This window comes from Symphodus melops (genome assembly GCF_947650265.1).
Source record: "Symphodus melops genome assembly, chromosome: 10".
Taxonomy (NCBI): Eukaryota; Metazoa; Chordata; class Actinopteri; order Labriformes; family Labridae; genus Symphodus; species Symphodus melops.
Window position 1 is genome coordinate 21,858,802 of NC_136700.1, and position 15,478 is coordinate 21,874,279.

A 15,478-nucleotide genomic window follows, 5' to 3' on the forward strand; every position below is an offset into this window, starting at 1 on the left:
CAGTAGACTTTAGGTTCTGCACTTTTAGCCTATAAAGAGGTAACACAGTTAATCCTTAAATGTGAAAATCATCATACTATTGTCAAACTTTAACAAGACGTGTTTTGATACAAGGCAGAGTGACAGATAAGTTAACATTTACGCTAACTGAACTTTGTGGTTAAACGTAATGGTTGCTGTAATTACAATTTGCATACTCTCTGCAGATGCAACATAAAAAGAATATAGCAATATAAAAGATGGCTGACAAAATCCAAAAGTACCATAACATCCTGAATTTTAAGTCTCACTGGTATATAGGAAGCAGTCTGTTTTTGTTTCCCAAATGGAAAAAGTTTTAACTGTCTTCCTGTGTGTTAATTTCTATCATGTTCTGCACATCCTGCAGTTTCTGTGCAGCTGTGTAGCTCTTTCAGTACCAATAGTGTAATCCTGATTGTTGAGCCCTTAGCAAACCAACGGTATATGACCAATTTGTCTGCAGTCATGTTGCTCACCACCTCTGGTCAGTTGTTGTCTTTTGGGGTGTATTTTTTATCAAACCAGCACCTGAAACAGTTTGTTTTCCAAAAAGTACACCATTGCTTTCTCTGAATGCAGGACTATGACCCAATGAGGGAGAAAACATGTTAAAAAGTAACGCCTCCAACCTGGTCAATGTCCCTTTAAGCATCAAAGCACACACTGCAGAGCTTTTTTGGCACAGAGTTTCTGTTATTTCATCCAGAAATGAATAATTTCCCTCTCACCTCTCTCTCACACTCCCTAGTTTCCTTCTCTATCCACTGACATGTCTGAATGAAGGCTGTAAAGCTCAAAGACAGATCTTTAGATGAATGACTAACTGTGGAAGGTTCTTACTTGCACTTTGTGCAGATGTCTTAAATTGCTGAAAATATACAAACAAATGTGTCTATTTTTCACACACACACACACACACACACACACACACACACACACACACACACACACACACACACACACACACACACACACACACACACCTACACACACACACACACAGTTATAGTTATAACCTCCACTCAGCTGCTGTTGACACTTGGACTTGATCGGTACAAGTGTAAATACTTCATATTTAGGTATAAACATTACATGATATGTGCACCATGCGTTTATGATTCTACTGCAAATTACTGACACCTCTTTCGTTTCTTATATTTTCTTTTGTTTCATTGTCGTAATGTGTTTTGTATTAGGATGCGGACGCACACAGCAACCAGTCGTCGTACACTCAAGGTAAGTGTGTATATTCCTGACTGAAACCTCAGTGTCACCACAAACATTTAAGAAACTGATTCCTGTCACGAAAGCCTTTGTCTCTGCATGTCTTTAAAATTCAGGCACCTTCACCTCTGACATTGTTCCATCTGAGATGCCTGCTGTCAGTGATGCAGGGCAGCAGTTTGCGGGTTGGAAAGCTGCAGCTTCTGCGACTACCACCAGCAGCGCCGGCCTGCAGACAGCCGTTAACCCCTGGACTTCATCTGACTTCAACCAGCAGGACCGCTCAGCAGCTCAGACTTTGGCCTATACCTCCACTCCTGCCCTCCCTGCTGATGTGTACATGCAGACTCTGTGTCCCAGCTACACCATGCTGACCTACACACACACACCACTGCTCACTAACTTTGGGGTGAGCTGGAACAAAACTTGTAACAACCTGTTGCAGCACAGCCAAAATAATTAATTTTAACAAAAGTAGCGCCTCTGTCAAGACTAATAGCAAATAATATTTTAGGACCCTGGGGTGACCAAACAGATTTGAACATATCAGGGCCTGAATGTCCTGAAAATGTCAGGAGTTCATGTTGTGAAAAGAGTTAAGGGTGGCTTTGGTAACCTTCAGGGTAAATCTACTCCAAAAAAAAACATTTTCTGACATACTTTGAGTCACATGAAAATGTTTATCCATTTCAGTAGTATGCTGATATACAGAGACACAATGCTATCTTTGATGACTAGAAGAAAACAGTACCGAAGAAAGCTGAAACTGTAGGCACTGTAAGCAGGATGCCATCTGTCCCCTGTGTAATCATAACAATAGCAGTTTGGGGAAAGTAGGTATTATGTTTAACATGGACATTTGTTTTCATTTCAGAACATACCTATGGCTCCATCTCCAGCTGCCCTCCCTCAGATTGAGCTCCAAGACTCTGGGTTGACCTACCTGCCCTGGGCCCCGCCCCTCACCACCATCTCTACCATGCCCAACACAGGGGTCCAGTATGCCTCTGGCCATGCAGCTCTGCCTGGGTCTTCTCTTGTCCACTTGCCCATGTCCATGTCTCTGGCCACCATGATCCCTCATGTTGTAGATCCTCAGTTACAGGTACTGGACCCCCCTCAGCGTCCGGAGCCCCTGGACCCTGAGTCAAATGATCCGTGTCTCGATGAAGATCCAGATGTGGAGTCTGAACCCCCAAGCCTTTTGGATAAACTTCTAGAAGATCAAAAGAATGATGGTGAAGAGGAGAACAAGAACTCATACAGCAGCTCATTTTTTGTTCCTAATAATTGAAAGTATTTTCGCTCATTAAAGTGCGTTTTCTCATTTAGCTAATAGCCTGTAATTGACTGCGACAGCACTAAACTCAGATCATTTGTTAAATTCTTACCTGTTTCTGTGTACATAAAACACACTTTAATGCTTTAAATATTTCAGATGATTTTATGTCATTAGAGAATGCATGTACGTTCACACTAAGGAGAATTGGTAAGGTGGCCACCTTCTGTGTGAACAGTGAAGCCGATGCAGATGTTCAAAAACTGCAGTTCCTCTTGTGTCCACCTGATGCTGACTATAAAATCTCTCTCAACCCTTTTAACATTAATTTTAAAATGTCAGTTTTTAGAGCAGAAATAATCTCGTATTCAGCCTGGTTCAAACAACTCATTAGGTATTAATAGCTCATTGGTTTATTGGATCACTCTGTACCAGGTTCAGAAACCAAGGTTCAAAGTTCAAGGTTTTCAAGTTTCAACGGGTGACATCCCGGATTATACAGAACAAAATCCAGAAGTTTCTGTTCTTCTGTTGCCCTGGAAACTTGGGGGTTTGTTTTGTGCTGATGAGTTGGTGTTTTAAGGAGTACATGTAATCCACAATAGCAAAATAATCTTCAGAAGGTTAATGATCAAGCCAGCCTTTGAAGGAAGCGTTATAATGGATGTTAATGATTAAACTTAGTTAAGTCTATCCCTGTAGGGATCCCTTGATCGTGACAGTCTTTAGATATTTGCCTTGGCAAAATAATCTGTTGTCAAAGATGTCAGTTCCAAAGAGCTGGCAAAGAATCTGTGTGTCCAGCTCTTCCTGTTATCATCTCTTTTACTGGCTGAGGAGTTGTAACACAGCAGAGGAAGAGCCGGACTCCACGGGTTAAGCAGCAGATTGGATTTATTAACCTGTACCATCTGTGCTTTTGTGTCATGACCTTAAAGAAGGATGTTTTGATAGATTTTACAAAAGATAACTGTGCTCTGAAACAATGTGTGTGAAGTGTGGTCCTCTGTTTTTCTGAGAGTGCCATCTCATGCCAGTGAGTATATGTGCAAAGTCTGCATTATACTTTTTTTATTTGAGTTTATTATGAGGTCATCGTTTAAGAGTTTTTCCAAATGCTTTATAGTCAGATATTGTACAGATATGCAAGAAGAGTATGTGGGGCACAAATTAATAATGAAAAATATGTATCACATTTTTCAAAACCTCTCGTAAAAAACTTTTTTAAACCCTCAAAAGTTTTTACTTATTTGGATATGCAAAGCTTGTAATGACAGAAAAGTCTACCAAAGTGATAATAACACATTTAGTTCTCAAAGACCTGAGGGAGGTAAGGGACAAGGTGGTGTTCAAAGACAATGAAGGGAAACGGAAATGTCAACAGACCCTCACAGTGACGAGGCAGAGAAACTGAATCAGCGACTGTGCTGATTAATGAGGACAGGTTCACCCCGCCTTACTTCATCAGTGGAAGTAAGCATTTAATGTGATAACAGCTAGTTCAGCTTGATTTAAGAAGTAATTATTGTTGCTCTAGATCCCAACAGCTATTTGTTTAGCAGAGAAATAAATTACTGTCAAATCACTAAAATCTTTTCCAAATCAAGAACTGTTTCGAGTGGTTGATATAGGTAACAGTGCAATAAGTGTGATAATGTTAAGTGAGCAGGCCTTTATCATGGAGGAACCCCTTCAGGGGGAGACTTGAACTAAACGCAAAGCTCTGACTTTCGCACGTTCCACTCCGCAATCACAACCAGCTCACTGTGCATCATCCGTATTAGACAAATATTATTCATTCTGGTGTGTGATTTGTAAAGTTATGAGCAACAGCATGTATTTGAGAAACCACAGTTACAATTAAACATCACCATCATCGTAATCGACTCCAACTGGTATGGGTGAACAGACGGGCAACTCAAATCATGTTCATCAGTTCATCCTTTGAAACATGTCGGTGAAATTAAATAATTTGTCTCTGAATGTAACTGCAACATCTGACTGGAAAATTAAACCAATTAGCAAGAGCAAAAAACTACCATTTCTAAAGTGGCCACTAGAGAGTGTATTTTAGGTGTACAGAGGCTAATCTTGTGATTGACAGGTGAGAGCTACTATCTTCCATCAACAAAAAAGGAAGTTCTTTTTAGAAAGCATAGATTGCTATGAACCTTCTGAGTCTGTAGTGTAGGATGTAAGATGGGGAATTGTTGCGCTTCCTCTTGGCAGTGAGGGCCCTCTCAACTAAACTATGGGGTTTTCCCCCAGGGTTAAACTGACATCGTGAGAGGTGCTTCAACTCTTCTGTCAGATCCCCACACCTGGTAACACCTGAGATCGTATCAGAGAGGGGAAAAAAACGTGCCCCGCCTGCTCATGTGAAGGGAACATGTGAAGAGAAGTTGGCTTTGGTTTTGTTCTCCAGGCAGATCCGAGAAAGCAAAACAACAGTGAGGAGAATTTGTGATCCTTTAATGAGTGTCGAGAGGTGAAAAAAAAACCTGGAAAGTGACACTGACAGTTAAGAAATAGTCTGGAGGGTTAGACAAGTTAGCAAGTAGTGAACAATATGCAATTAAAGGAAGAACTTCATGGTCCATTAGTTGCCCTTTAGCTCCGCTCTCCTCCAGCAGCACACCTCCAACCCCTCTCCACTGGTGTTCCCTCTGGAGTTTTGAATAAGAAAGCACCCTAATTAAGCACCATTAAGCACAAGGACATAATTATCCTTTGCGCAAGCTCTCATTGGTGAATTGTTTTTAGCACACTCATGGTTAACTCATAGCTTCATATTGCACTTAAAGTCACACAGTCGGACTGTGATATAAAGACACTTATGTGACATCCAAATAAGCAGTGTTGTTGTCGAATAATCTATTGTTTGCCATCTGGAAGTTCAACAACATGAAAGTTGCAAGTGACACAGTTGATTTACTTTATTTGCTTTTTTTTAATGATGCTAAAAAGTGAAACTTTTAAAATAACATTCAACCACATCGTAATGGAAGGAGTGGAATGATTTTCTTTAACTTTTAGTGTTACGCCGCTTTCACACACGCATACACATTACCATTATTGCACAAGATCTGCATAAAAAATACATACATGCCATACAACACAACATTTATAGTTGGATAATGTTTGATATCATGTTTTATAAGAATATATTTGATGCTCATGTTCCATTTGACTGACATTTGTTTTTATACATAGCACTACTTTTTCTCAATAGTTAGATCTGTTCCATGACCCATTCAACTAACATCTTCTTCTTTTTTATCAGTTCATCGAAACTGAACTGAAGCTCCCTGGTAGATCAAAGACAGGGCAGATGGCGCTCTGCCTTCTTGCTGACACAGCTTACATATCCTCAGGGTCCTTTAGAAAGATAAACAGTGTTGAAAGGTAACGTCACGTGGAACACTTCAGTGTAAATTGCCTTCAGCCTCTCACTCCACTCTTTCAATGCATCTGCCTAACTGTTTATTCTGTCCCACAGGCAGGCTCAGGGCGAGGGCTGCATGTGGGGAATCAGAGAAAGTCCCTTTAAATTGCTATGTGCCAAGAGGCATTGCAGAAACATGCCTGAGCAGCACCTTTGATAGCAGGGGCGGAATAAATGCAGGAATAACCAGAGCTTATCAGGGAAAGAGTCAGAAACCTGGCACCCCAAAAAGGCACCAATACACATAAGTGCCAATTAGTCTTTTATCTTCATTCTGCTGTTGTAAAGGAATGCTTCCATCACATACTTGTATCTTGGTACCATTGTCTTACAATCAACTCTTTATACACTTATCAATACAAATAATGCTTTTTATTTATTACTAGTAAGAATAAAAATAAAACAAACTGACATCCAGATGAAGACTGACATGAACTACTAAGAACAAAAACTCAGCTTCTCTTAACATTTACAAAACCCACAAGTTAAAAAACGATTACTTAAAAATAAGATTTGTATGATGCCATTTCTAACCCAGCTTTGATAAAATTAAAGAAAAATTGTTCAAACACTACAATGCTATTCTTCAGCTAACATCTGCTACTTTCTATGGCAGATCATTGGTTTCTGTGAGGGCACACTCACGAGCTTCTCACTGAGGCTGCTGATTGAATCGCCTCAGTGCAGAGTCAGGTGTGTTTGTGGCTGATTGGCCTTGATTTAATAGCAGGTGTGGGGAGCTCGCACGCACTGTTGGACTTCAGCGCTCTGTGCTGACTCATTATCTCACCTTCAGAGGTAGTGAGCGCTTCTCCCTGCGTTGGCGCTTATTCTCTATGTGTTCATAAACACAAATGAACAACTTTCTGTGAATTTGGGTCCATAGTGTGTTTGTGGGAGTGTTAAGGCCTCTTATACAGCTTAGTTTCAAGTCAGCTGCTTGGCAGCAGGGGTTTTATTAAATATTTTTGGTGGGAACATTTAGGTTAGAAGGATGTTTTGGCTCTATGCCTTTGTTCGCTCCCCCCTCTCCAGTCTATTACTTGTGATTTTAGTGATTATCCTTCTTGGATAACTTCAAGAAACCGCTCAGTCTGCAACTCTGTCCCATGTCCCCCCCTATCCTGACACTTAAAAACCTTTGCTCATGTAGCAGCAGGACAAACTGTCATCACATCAATCCTCTGAAACAAGTCCTAGAAATTTGACGTTGAACTGTTTAATGTTGTGTAAAACAGATCGGGATAGTCTGTTGCTGTGAGGGAAGTGTGATAAAAAATATTAGGAAGATTTCAGGGGCAACCCTTCTAAAAAAAATTAAAAAAAAAAATTGCAACATGAAGAGCAGGAGTGAGGAGTTGATGCAGTGCATGCTGAGACATGTTTTCACTCACAAATCACTCAGTTATGAAGCTTGTGCTTGCATGAGAGAAGAATCCTCAGATCAAGATAGAAAACCACAATAATGAAAGGTGGTCTGCTTGAACCTGCGTACTATTATTCATTGCACTTTATGATTTTTTTTTTAAACCACTGTATCTTGACAGTTATCTCTTTAGAGAGAACCGAGAGGTGGTTTGTTATTGTTAGGAATTTTGTGGTTCAATAGAGATGGTGTATATGATTATCTCCCACTGGCTACAGATTTATCCGTTGAATCACTTCATAAGTCGCTTTTATAGACTTGTGTCATTACGCTTTACCAGCACATCTCAATGGGGCAGCATTATTTGATGAAACTTCGACAGTAGAGTGCATCTTGTATGATTTCACAAATTGTACCTGAAATATAACGTCTAAAAACCTTCATACAAGTCACAATGAACTATAGGAGCAAGGCACTAGTCTTGTTGAAAAAAGTGAGTTTGTAATCTGGTGCACTAACGGTGTTTAAAGCCTTGATTTGCACCCTCACAATCAACAATTTTATTCTTTCTCTGTCAGCGTTTCCTGCATTTTGCAAATGTCAGTCCGTGGCCGCCTATTTGTTTTACCTTGTAACTTTTTCTGATGTCAAAGTTTGCTCTGAGTTTGTAAAATGTGAGGGCACTCACTATTTCGGCTCCATGATGGTGAAAGAATCAACTCACTGCAGTCAGGTGTTTGTTTCACTGATGTGTTCACAGGTGTGGGGTGGTTTTATCTAACCTGAGCCTCCATGTGTAGCTTCTCTGTGTGTATTCTCAAGCTGTTGGTGTGTCCATATAAACACTACTTAAAATCGTTGAGTGTATTATTTGCCTGTCGTCCACTGGCAACCTTTCCCTTTCGTTTCCTATTTTCTGGGTCTCCTTGACAATTTTGGGTTTTATTTCAGCTGCTTGGCAGAAGTGGTTTAGTTAATCATTTTCTGTGCATTATTAACTTTAGGAAGCCTGCTGTAGCTCTATACCATTCATGGTTTTTCTCCCACTCTTCCAGTCTATCGCTTGCAATTTTGTGGTTATCCTTATGGGACAACTTTGAGACACCCCTAGGTCTGCACTTGCGTCCGAATTCCAAAATTTCATTTTAAACATGATGTAAAATTTTGTTATTGGGGAAAATATTAGCTTCATCATCAAATAATGCATGGTGAATAAGTGCAAACAAGCCAAATAATCGGAGAGAAAAGCAAGCACTGTTGTCGATTGAAGAACGGTTTGGAAGCCAGAGGAGTCTGATTTTTGCTTACAATTCAAATAATAGCTCACAAAAAGGGTCATGACTCCCCCATCACGGAGGACATTTTCCAGAAATGTTTGTTCAAGTCAATCTATTTCCTCTCACGTGACTATCAGTAACCCTTATTTTTTTTAAAAAAAAGGTCCATACACTGACTCACTTTATTATTCGTGTGCAGCCTTTTATTTATATGAAAACTACATTTCACAGTGTGGACAACCCTACTGTACGACCTACATCAGCCTCCACTTAGTGTCTGTTTGATGTGTAAATATACTCTCCTGCCACTCTCTCTGTTCGGCTGTGTGTGCATGCGTCTGTGTGTCTGTTATCAGGGCAGGGTGTGTGTCGAGGGTTTGTGCTGAAAACATGAATGAGTGTAAACAGCCTTTGATTTACTCAATAAAGAAACAGCCTCAGATATGAACACACATAACACTCACTCAACGGTTGTTGTGAAGCACAGAGACTTCTTGTCATATATCTTTACTTCAGGCCTCATAACATTTCCTTTCGCTATGCCAAAGTTTAATGTTACTCTGACATGTTTTTTCTTGCCTTTGAAACAACAGAAACATTGATCTTGTTGCTTAATTTTTAACAAGAACAAATGTGACGCAGTGTCCAGACACAAAGGATTCTATTCAATGACTGATCATAAAAGTTCAAAGGAACCGATGTGATAAACTTGTTGGTTGCTTGTTGGTTGCTGGTTGTGCTATATGTGTGTTTCAGGTGACCGTGTAGATGTAGCTGGGTCATCATGGATTTAGAACATCTCGGCCCGGTGTTCCCAATCCACAAGAACAGGCCCCTCTCCCCCATTGTTAGGAGACAGGGGCAAAGAGAGGACAGAGAGACACGACTCCCCTCTGAGCAATGCACATTGATTTTGTTTTATTATCTCCAGATCGTAACTTTGTTTACTTCCTGTCTCAGTACCTTCCTGTAGCATTGTAGTCAAGACCACACAAACTGAGACCCAAACATACCTGCGACGTGAGCGATCTGAGACCAAGTCAAGACCAACACTTTAAATATCAATTAAATCATCTTGTGTGCACCGGCGTGTCACTCACTTAAATCTTACAACAGGAAGTTTGCGGCCGTAACAGGGAATTTAAATTAAACTACGAATGAATTGAAACGTTTGTTCTTTTAGAAAGGGGAGTTTTCCTTCTAACCACAGTAGTGACACGAGACAGAAGCCTATCAGTGATGGTCTTGACCGGTCAGCCGGTTCTGAGATCATTTAAGGCCGAGTTTTTGATTCTGAGACGATATCTTCAGAAAGTTGTCTGGAGACCAGGACAAATGTTAACTTGGAACACTTTATAAGAAGCACTTAGAAGACTTTAATCTGTTACATCATCTAAGAAAAGTCAAGGCTAAAGAGTCAGAAATCTTGAGCAAAACCAGACTCGAGATGAACAGCCAGCTGCTGAAAACTTGGAACATGGGATAGAGGGTGGATAGATGGAGCACCACTGTAACTACTCTTGATGGTCAGACACCATCATAAAGCTCAGTAGAAAGTCTGCTCATCATGAGCTCTGGCTCTGGCTGATAAAAGGAAGTTTCCCTTGTCACTCTTGCCTGTCAAATATAAAAAGAAAATGTTGCGACTTTCAGATAGATGCATTGATGCATTGATTAATCATAATCCTTTTTTTTTTTTTTTTAAAGAGATGGATTCAAGCCTGAAGCAACAAAGTTCATACCAATGTTTTCTTATGGTTAGGCATTAAAAAGCTTGATTACATGTTGCCCAATTTATTATAGATACTGTGTTGAGGCTGCGTCCCCACAAGGTTTCATATACTGATCTCTCCTAAAGGGTTAACCACTGAATGGACATTTTACCCATGGAAATTTCCAGGTGAATGAATAAACGATAATACTTTATGCAGACAAAAGTAAGAAAGAGGGAAAAAAAGTCATAAAAAAATGTTGGTGTCTGTGTGGACATGTAAAAAGGTCGATACAGGCAAATAAAAATGAAGAGGAGCTCTGCTGAGGCCTGTTCGGCTCTCACTGATTGTAAACTGCAGGCTGAGCCTCTGCAGGGGGATTTCCACGTGTTGCTTCAGCAGGAGCATGAGAGGAGTCACAAACAGGATCTGTGGATCACACACACACACACACACACACACACACACACACACACACACACACACACACACACACACCAATCCCTTTAACCTTGACTCTCTGCATCCAGTTCCAGGAAGAAGAGTGAGCTGTGAGGAGCAGCAGGGAGGGTGGGGGGAATAAAAGCTCTTCAGATTGCTGATTTTCTGTTGGATAGCTTCGTTCAGACTTGGCACACACTGCTGTGACACAGGTGGAGTATGTGGTGTGGTCACTGCTGTGGACAGCTGTTAATAAGTATTTTTCTGCTAAATGCATCATGGGTTTGATGGAATGGTTTCACATCAGCTACTTCAGTTGACAGTAGCAAATCATCCCGTACGCTGCCCCCCACTGGCCAGAAGTAGGAAGTATACCAAAATGTTTTCAAAATTGAGACAGGCGATGGGAAGTCATACATTCATTCGCTCAGGAATATCTTACAAATCCTGCTTTTCAAGAACACCTTGCAGGTGAAGCTCTTATCTTAACATCAGCCATAAAAATATTATTGTTAAAGTTTCTAAGTAGTGATTTCAGGTTTTTATCATATTATGATTTATCACCTGTCCACTTAACTGCTGTCTTCATTTCAATACATCAGATACTGATACTGAGACTTGGCTTTTTTTCTTGAAAATATTCAAGGTTGAGTAACTTTTCTTTCTGTCAAATGTTTTAATCTATTAACTGTAACTTTCATTTCCAAGTTATTCTGTCAGTATCATTTAATGTGTTACTATGGAAAAAGGCTGAAGAAAGAATTCAACCCCCCCATGCTCTGCCATAATATTTTCTCATTAAATGCCTGCTGTTGTTCTGTTCTGGCAGCCTCCAGAATATGTGGAGGTACTGAGTACTCTACAGGGAAAACCTTCAAAACTCACATTCAAGAACTCATACCAATCATCTTGCATCCTAAAAAGAGACAAACTGTTACAAGAAATTACAATAATTTTCCTTCTTCATTTACAAAACTTTATTTTTGTATTGCAGGAAGTCCACTTAACTGGACACTTGTGTAACTTCTCAAAAAAGAAAAAAAAACATGTAAATAATCTTTGTCTTAATAATAATGCATGAAAGGGTTAACTTCTTTGGCACATGAGCCCATTTTGACACCCGTTTTGACATCAGGTACAACTTCACACACTTGGCACTTCATAAATGTGAAGAATGAGAACGTGCCTGAGTTTTCAAAGGTTGATCCAACTTGTTGTTTTAATGATATAATGAAGGCACCACATTTCCATATTCTTCTTTCTTTTGTCTATATCTGACTTTGAAGCTCACTGCCAAGTTACCGAAAACATGCCCAGATTTTTTTTAAAACTCAGGAAAGCTATTTATTAACTTTGGATAGAAACCTCATAACACAAACAGACCCTGGCTAACCTTTACTAAAACCACACCATACTGTTCTCTGGATAATGGCTGTAATTAAATATAGATACACTTGTATAATTAAGAGTGTTGTTTCTTAATACAGTGTCCCTTTTTTAAGTAGGCCTAATAGTTTGAACAAAAAAAAACCTTTTTAACAAGGCACTTTTATTTATGAGTGGGCGGCTGTGTCTCAGTTGGTAGAGTTGGATCTTCTCAATGGGAAGGTAGGTGTTGGATCCCCAGTTCCTGCAGCAACATGTCCAATGTGTCCTTGGGCAAGACACATAGCCCCAATCTACTCCCACTGCTTTATCGGTGGCGTATAAATGTGTGTTACTCGGATTAGTTAGTTCATATGGTCACTATAGCAACCTCTACCATCAGTGTGTGAATGAGTATGGTGTGACCTGCAGTGTAAAAGCGCTTTGAGTAGTCTGAAGAGAACTAGAAAATAGGATACAAGCTCAAGTCCATTTACCATTTAAGGAGCAACATACAAACAGAGTGCTTAACAAAGTTAAAACATTCACAGCATGAGGTGCATTAAAAGAGATCTGACATCAGTCAAAATAGATGCATTAAAATGAAGATCCAAAAGAGAGAAATGAGACATTAAAAATCATCAAAATTAGCATAAATATTTGTTTAATTTAAAGAAATAGGTGACGGTTGAATAAAGGGGGCATTGGAAACACAGCAGATTAAACATAATAATAATAATAAAGTTGATAATGTATTTAGAAGTGAATATAACACCATGAGTTGGACTCTAGTCAACGATTAATCTGTTTTTTGTGCCAACAAGAAGTGACCACGAGTGCCTGTCAATCAATGTAAGCCATGCCCTCAAGCACATAACTTGCATGATTGCATAAAACTACATAAAATGAGTATGCAATGAGGTGTAGGTGAGGGTGGCCTTCAGCCTCCAGACATCTCCACTCCCCTAAGTATGCACATTTTTAAATAACTCTCCAGCTCAAAAATTAAAACAGATGAGTTGTGAAAAAAAGCAACCCATATATAAGGTGAGTAAGTGTAAAGAAAAGAGATCAAATAGACCAAATTCAGCTGTTAACCTTTTAATTTCTGCTTTAAAGAGACAGACAAGTCTGCACATTAAATGTCCTTAAAAGTATAAACATTTTATCTGCGTAGAGCAGCACTCGTGTGTTCTTTTCTGATTACCTTTTTGCAATTATGCACTTGAAAAATGATATTATGGTGTGTGTACTTTCACATTTTAGTATGGGACCCAATGGAAATTGTTTTTGCAGCCAGCCTCAAGTGAACCCTTGAAGAACTGCAGTTTAAAGGTACTCTAAAGTTTTGGGCTGCAGGTGAGTTGTTGTTATTAGGGTAAGCCATGTGTATATGCACAGTGATTCAATCAATTGAATTGTTTTTATTTTCATTTTGTGTGAATAGATTGGCCTTAAATGGAAAAACAAATTTTACCAATTTTTTTTTCCTTTTTTTAAAAATCATTGCTTCTCTATTGTATCTGTCTTTGTAGTAATATTGATCTTGTCTTAAATCCAACCCTCAACCAGTATTGCTGTAGTCCCTTTCCAGTCTGAATTGGAACTTTGAAACACTTTGAAAAGAAATCAAAATTGCTTCACTCACACTGATGAACATTAAGATTCACATGGTCAGTTTATTGTTATCATAAAATCAACTGAAATAAAACCAATATATGTACAATGAAATAGAATATAATAACTCTTTATTGTCCATAGAGAAAATTTACCTTACGCTCTCCAGATAAATAAAACAGTCTAAACAATCAGACTGTCAGTAACGCTACATTTACACATTGAAAACAGTTCATGTCATGGTTCGGATCTCATCAGTCATGATGTGTACTTTGAATAAATGACTTCTTAAAGACATGTTTAGTTGCTAGAGGGACTCGTAAGCCCCTTTTAGAGCTCAATGGCTCAAACTGGAAGAAGAGAGGATGGGAGTTATCCTCTAGGATACTCCTCACTTTCTGCCTCGTCCTGTCAGTAAATCATTGAGACAGAGGTTTTTTGTGGTTAGGGTATGAAGTGAGGACATTAAGAAGAAGACTGATTTATTTCTATTTGGTAGTTTTTAAATTCATGATTGTGCTGCCACCAAGATGAAAGAAGGAAGTTAACTAGTTTACCTCACTTAACTTTCCAATTTTCCCTTTAACACTTATCTGTCACAGGGGAAAACAATGGATTTTCCGATTTATGTCAAACTCAGATGTTTAGGACTTCACAGTTCCCAGATCAGGAAATGTTCTCTTAACCCCTTAATCAACTGTTTTTTTATTGTTAAACTGGAACTTGCAGTTTTTTTTTGGGTTGTATTTTTTTGATGATGTGCAGCAGGAAAGGACTGGCACACAGACAGTCTTATGTGTTATAATGAGAGGTCGTTCTCATTATAACACAATGGTACAAAAGTAATTGGTTGCAGATATTTTAGTCTATCCTTGATACAAAATATTTTGCATTTTATTAGTCAGTTTCACCTCACTGAGCTTTCAAATTTCTTGATCTGCCACAGCGGGAAACAGTGGATTTTCGGATGTACCATTATGTAAAACTTACATGCTTTTGTAACCACAGCTCTGTTCCCAGAACAAGAATTTAAACTCCCAAATTTAAAGAATCCCTTTGATTTGTTTTAAACAGATTAGAGTTATTTGCTAATCCTTTGTAGCCCCCAGCTCTGAGATAACAGTGTGATGGAGACGCATGGATTCAGAACAAAACGGGAATAAACTTCACACCAGGCTGAGCCACCAATTATTCGCTTTCTCATCAGAGGCTTTTAGAGACTTATCAAACACCTTGAGGGATTAAGCATGTTAACACACACACACACACACACACACACACACACACCTCTTGTTCAGCCTTGTTCAATCCTTAACAATGCTGCAGTGCTGGATGACCCTGCAGGTAAATGGAGGGGTCCGAGGCTTGTTTGCGATTAGTGATCAGTGTGAGGGGCATCAGACGGATCAGGTTCACTTGGATCACATCTTGATCTCCTCAGACTCTGCTGGTTTCAGTCAAGACCCCCATCCTTTCACTTAGACGCCTGAGAGCTTGAACCTTGTCTCTGTCTGCAGCAGTTTACTGTGCGTCTTGCACGGGATTAAAACTCTGACGTTCAGCCTCAGGCTCAAGGGGGAGAAAGCATGTCAAGAGAAGATGTTTTTGGCAGTTTATAAGGCTTAAGTCAGATATGAGATGACAGAAAAACACACTCGGTCAGGTTTAGACAGAGATGTTTAAATTCAGCCCGGATAAGGATCAGGATTTCACACCCAGGTAAACCTGGAC

The 15,478-nt window shown here is 39.5% G+C and overlaps 1 protein-coding gene across 1 annotated transcript in view; it reads left to right on the forward strand.

The window, feature by feature from the left end:
- Positions 1–2,539, forward strand: part of pou2af1 (POU class 2 homeobox associating factor 1) — a gene marked incomplete at its 3' end in the record, with an annotated part of 38,598 nt that extends 36,059 nt beyond the window's left edge. Inside the window, exons 3-5 of the mRNA XM_079353249.1 lie at positions 1,218–1,257; positions 1,362–1,654; positions 2,120–2,539. Of these exons, the coding sequence (XP_079209375.1) occupies positions 1,218–1,257; positions 1,362–1,654; positions 2,120–2,539 (753 nt within the window). The remainder of the gene's footprint in view (positions 1–1,217; positions 1,258–1,361; positions 1,655–2,119) is intronic.
- Between the last annotated feature and the right edge of the window lie 12,939 nt (positions 2,540–15,478).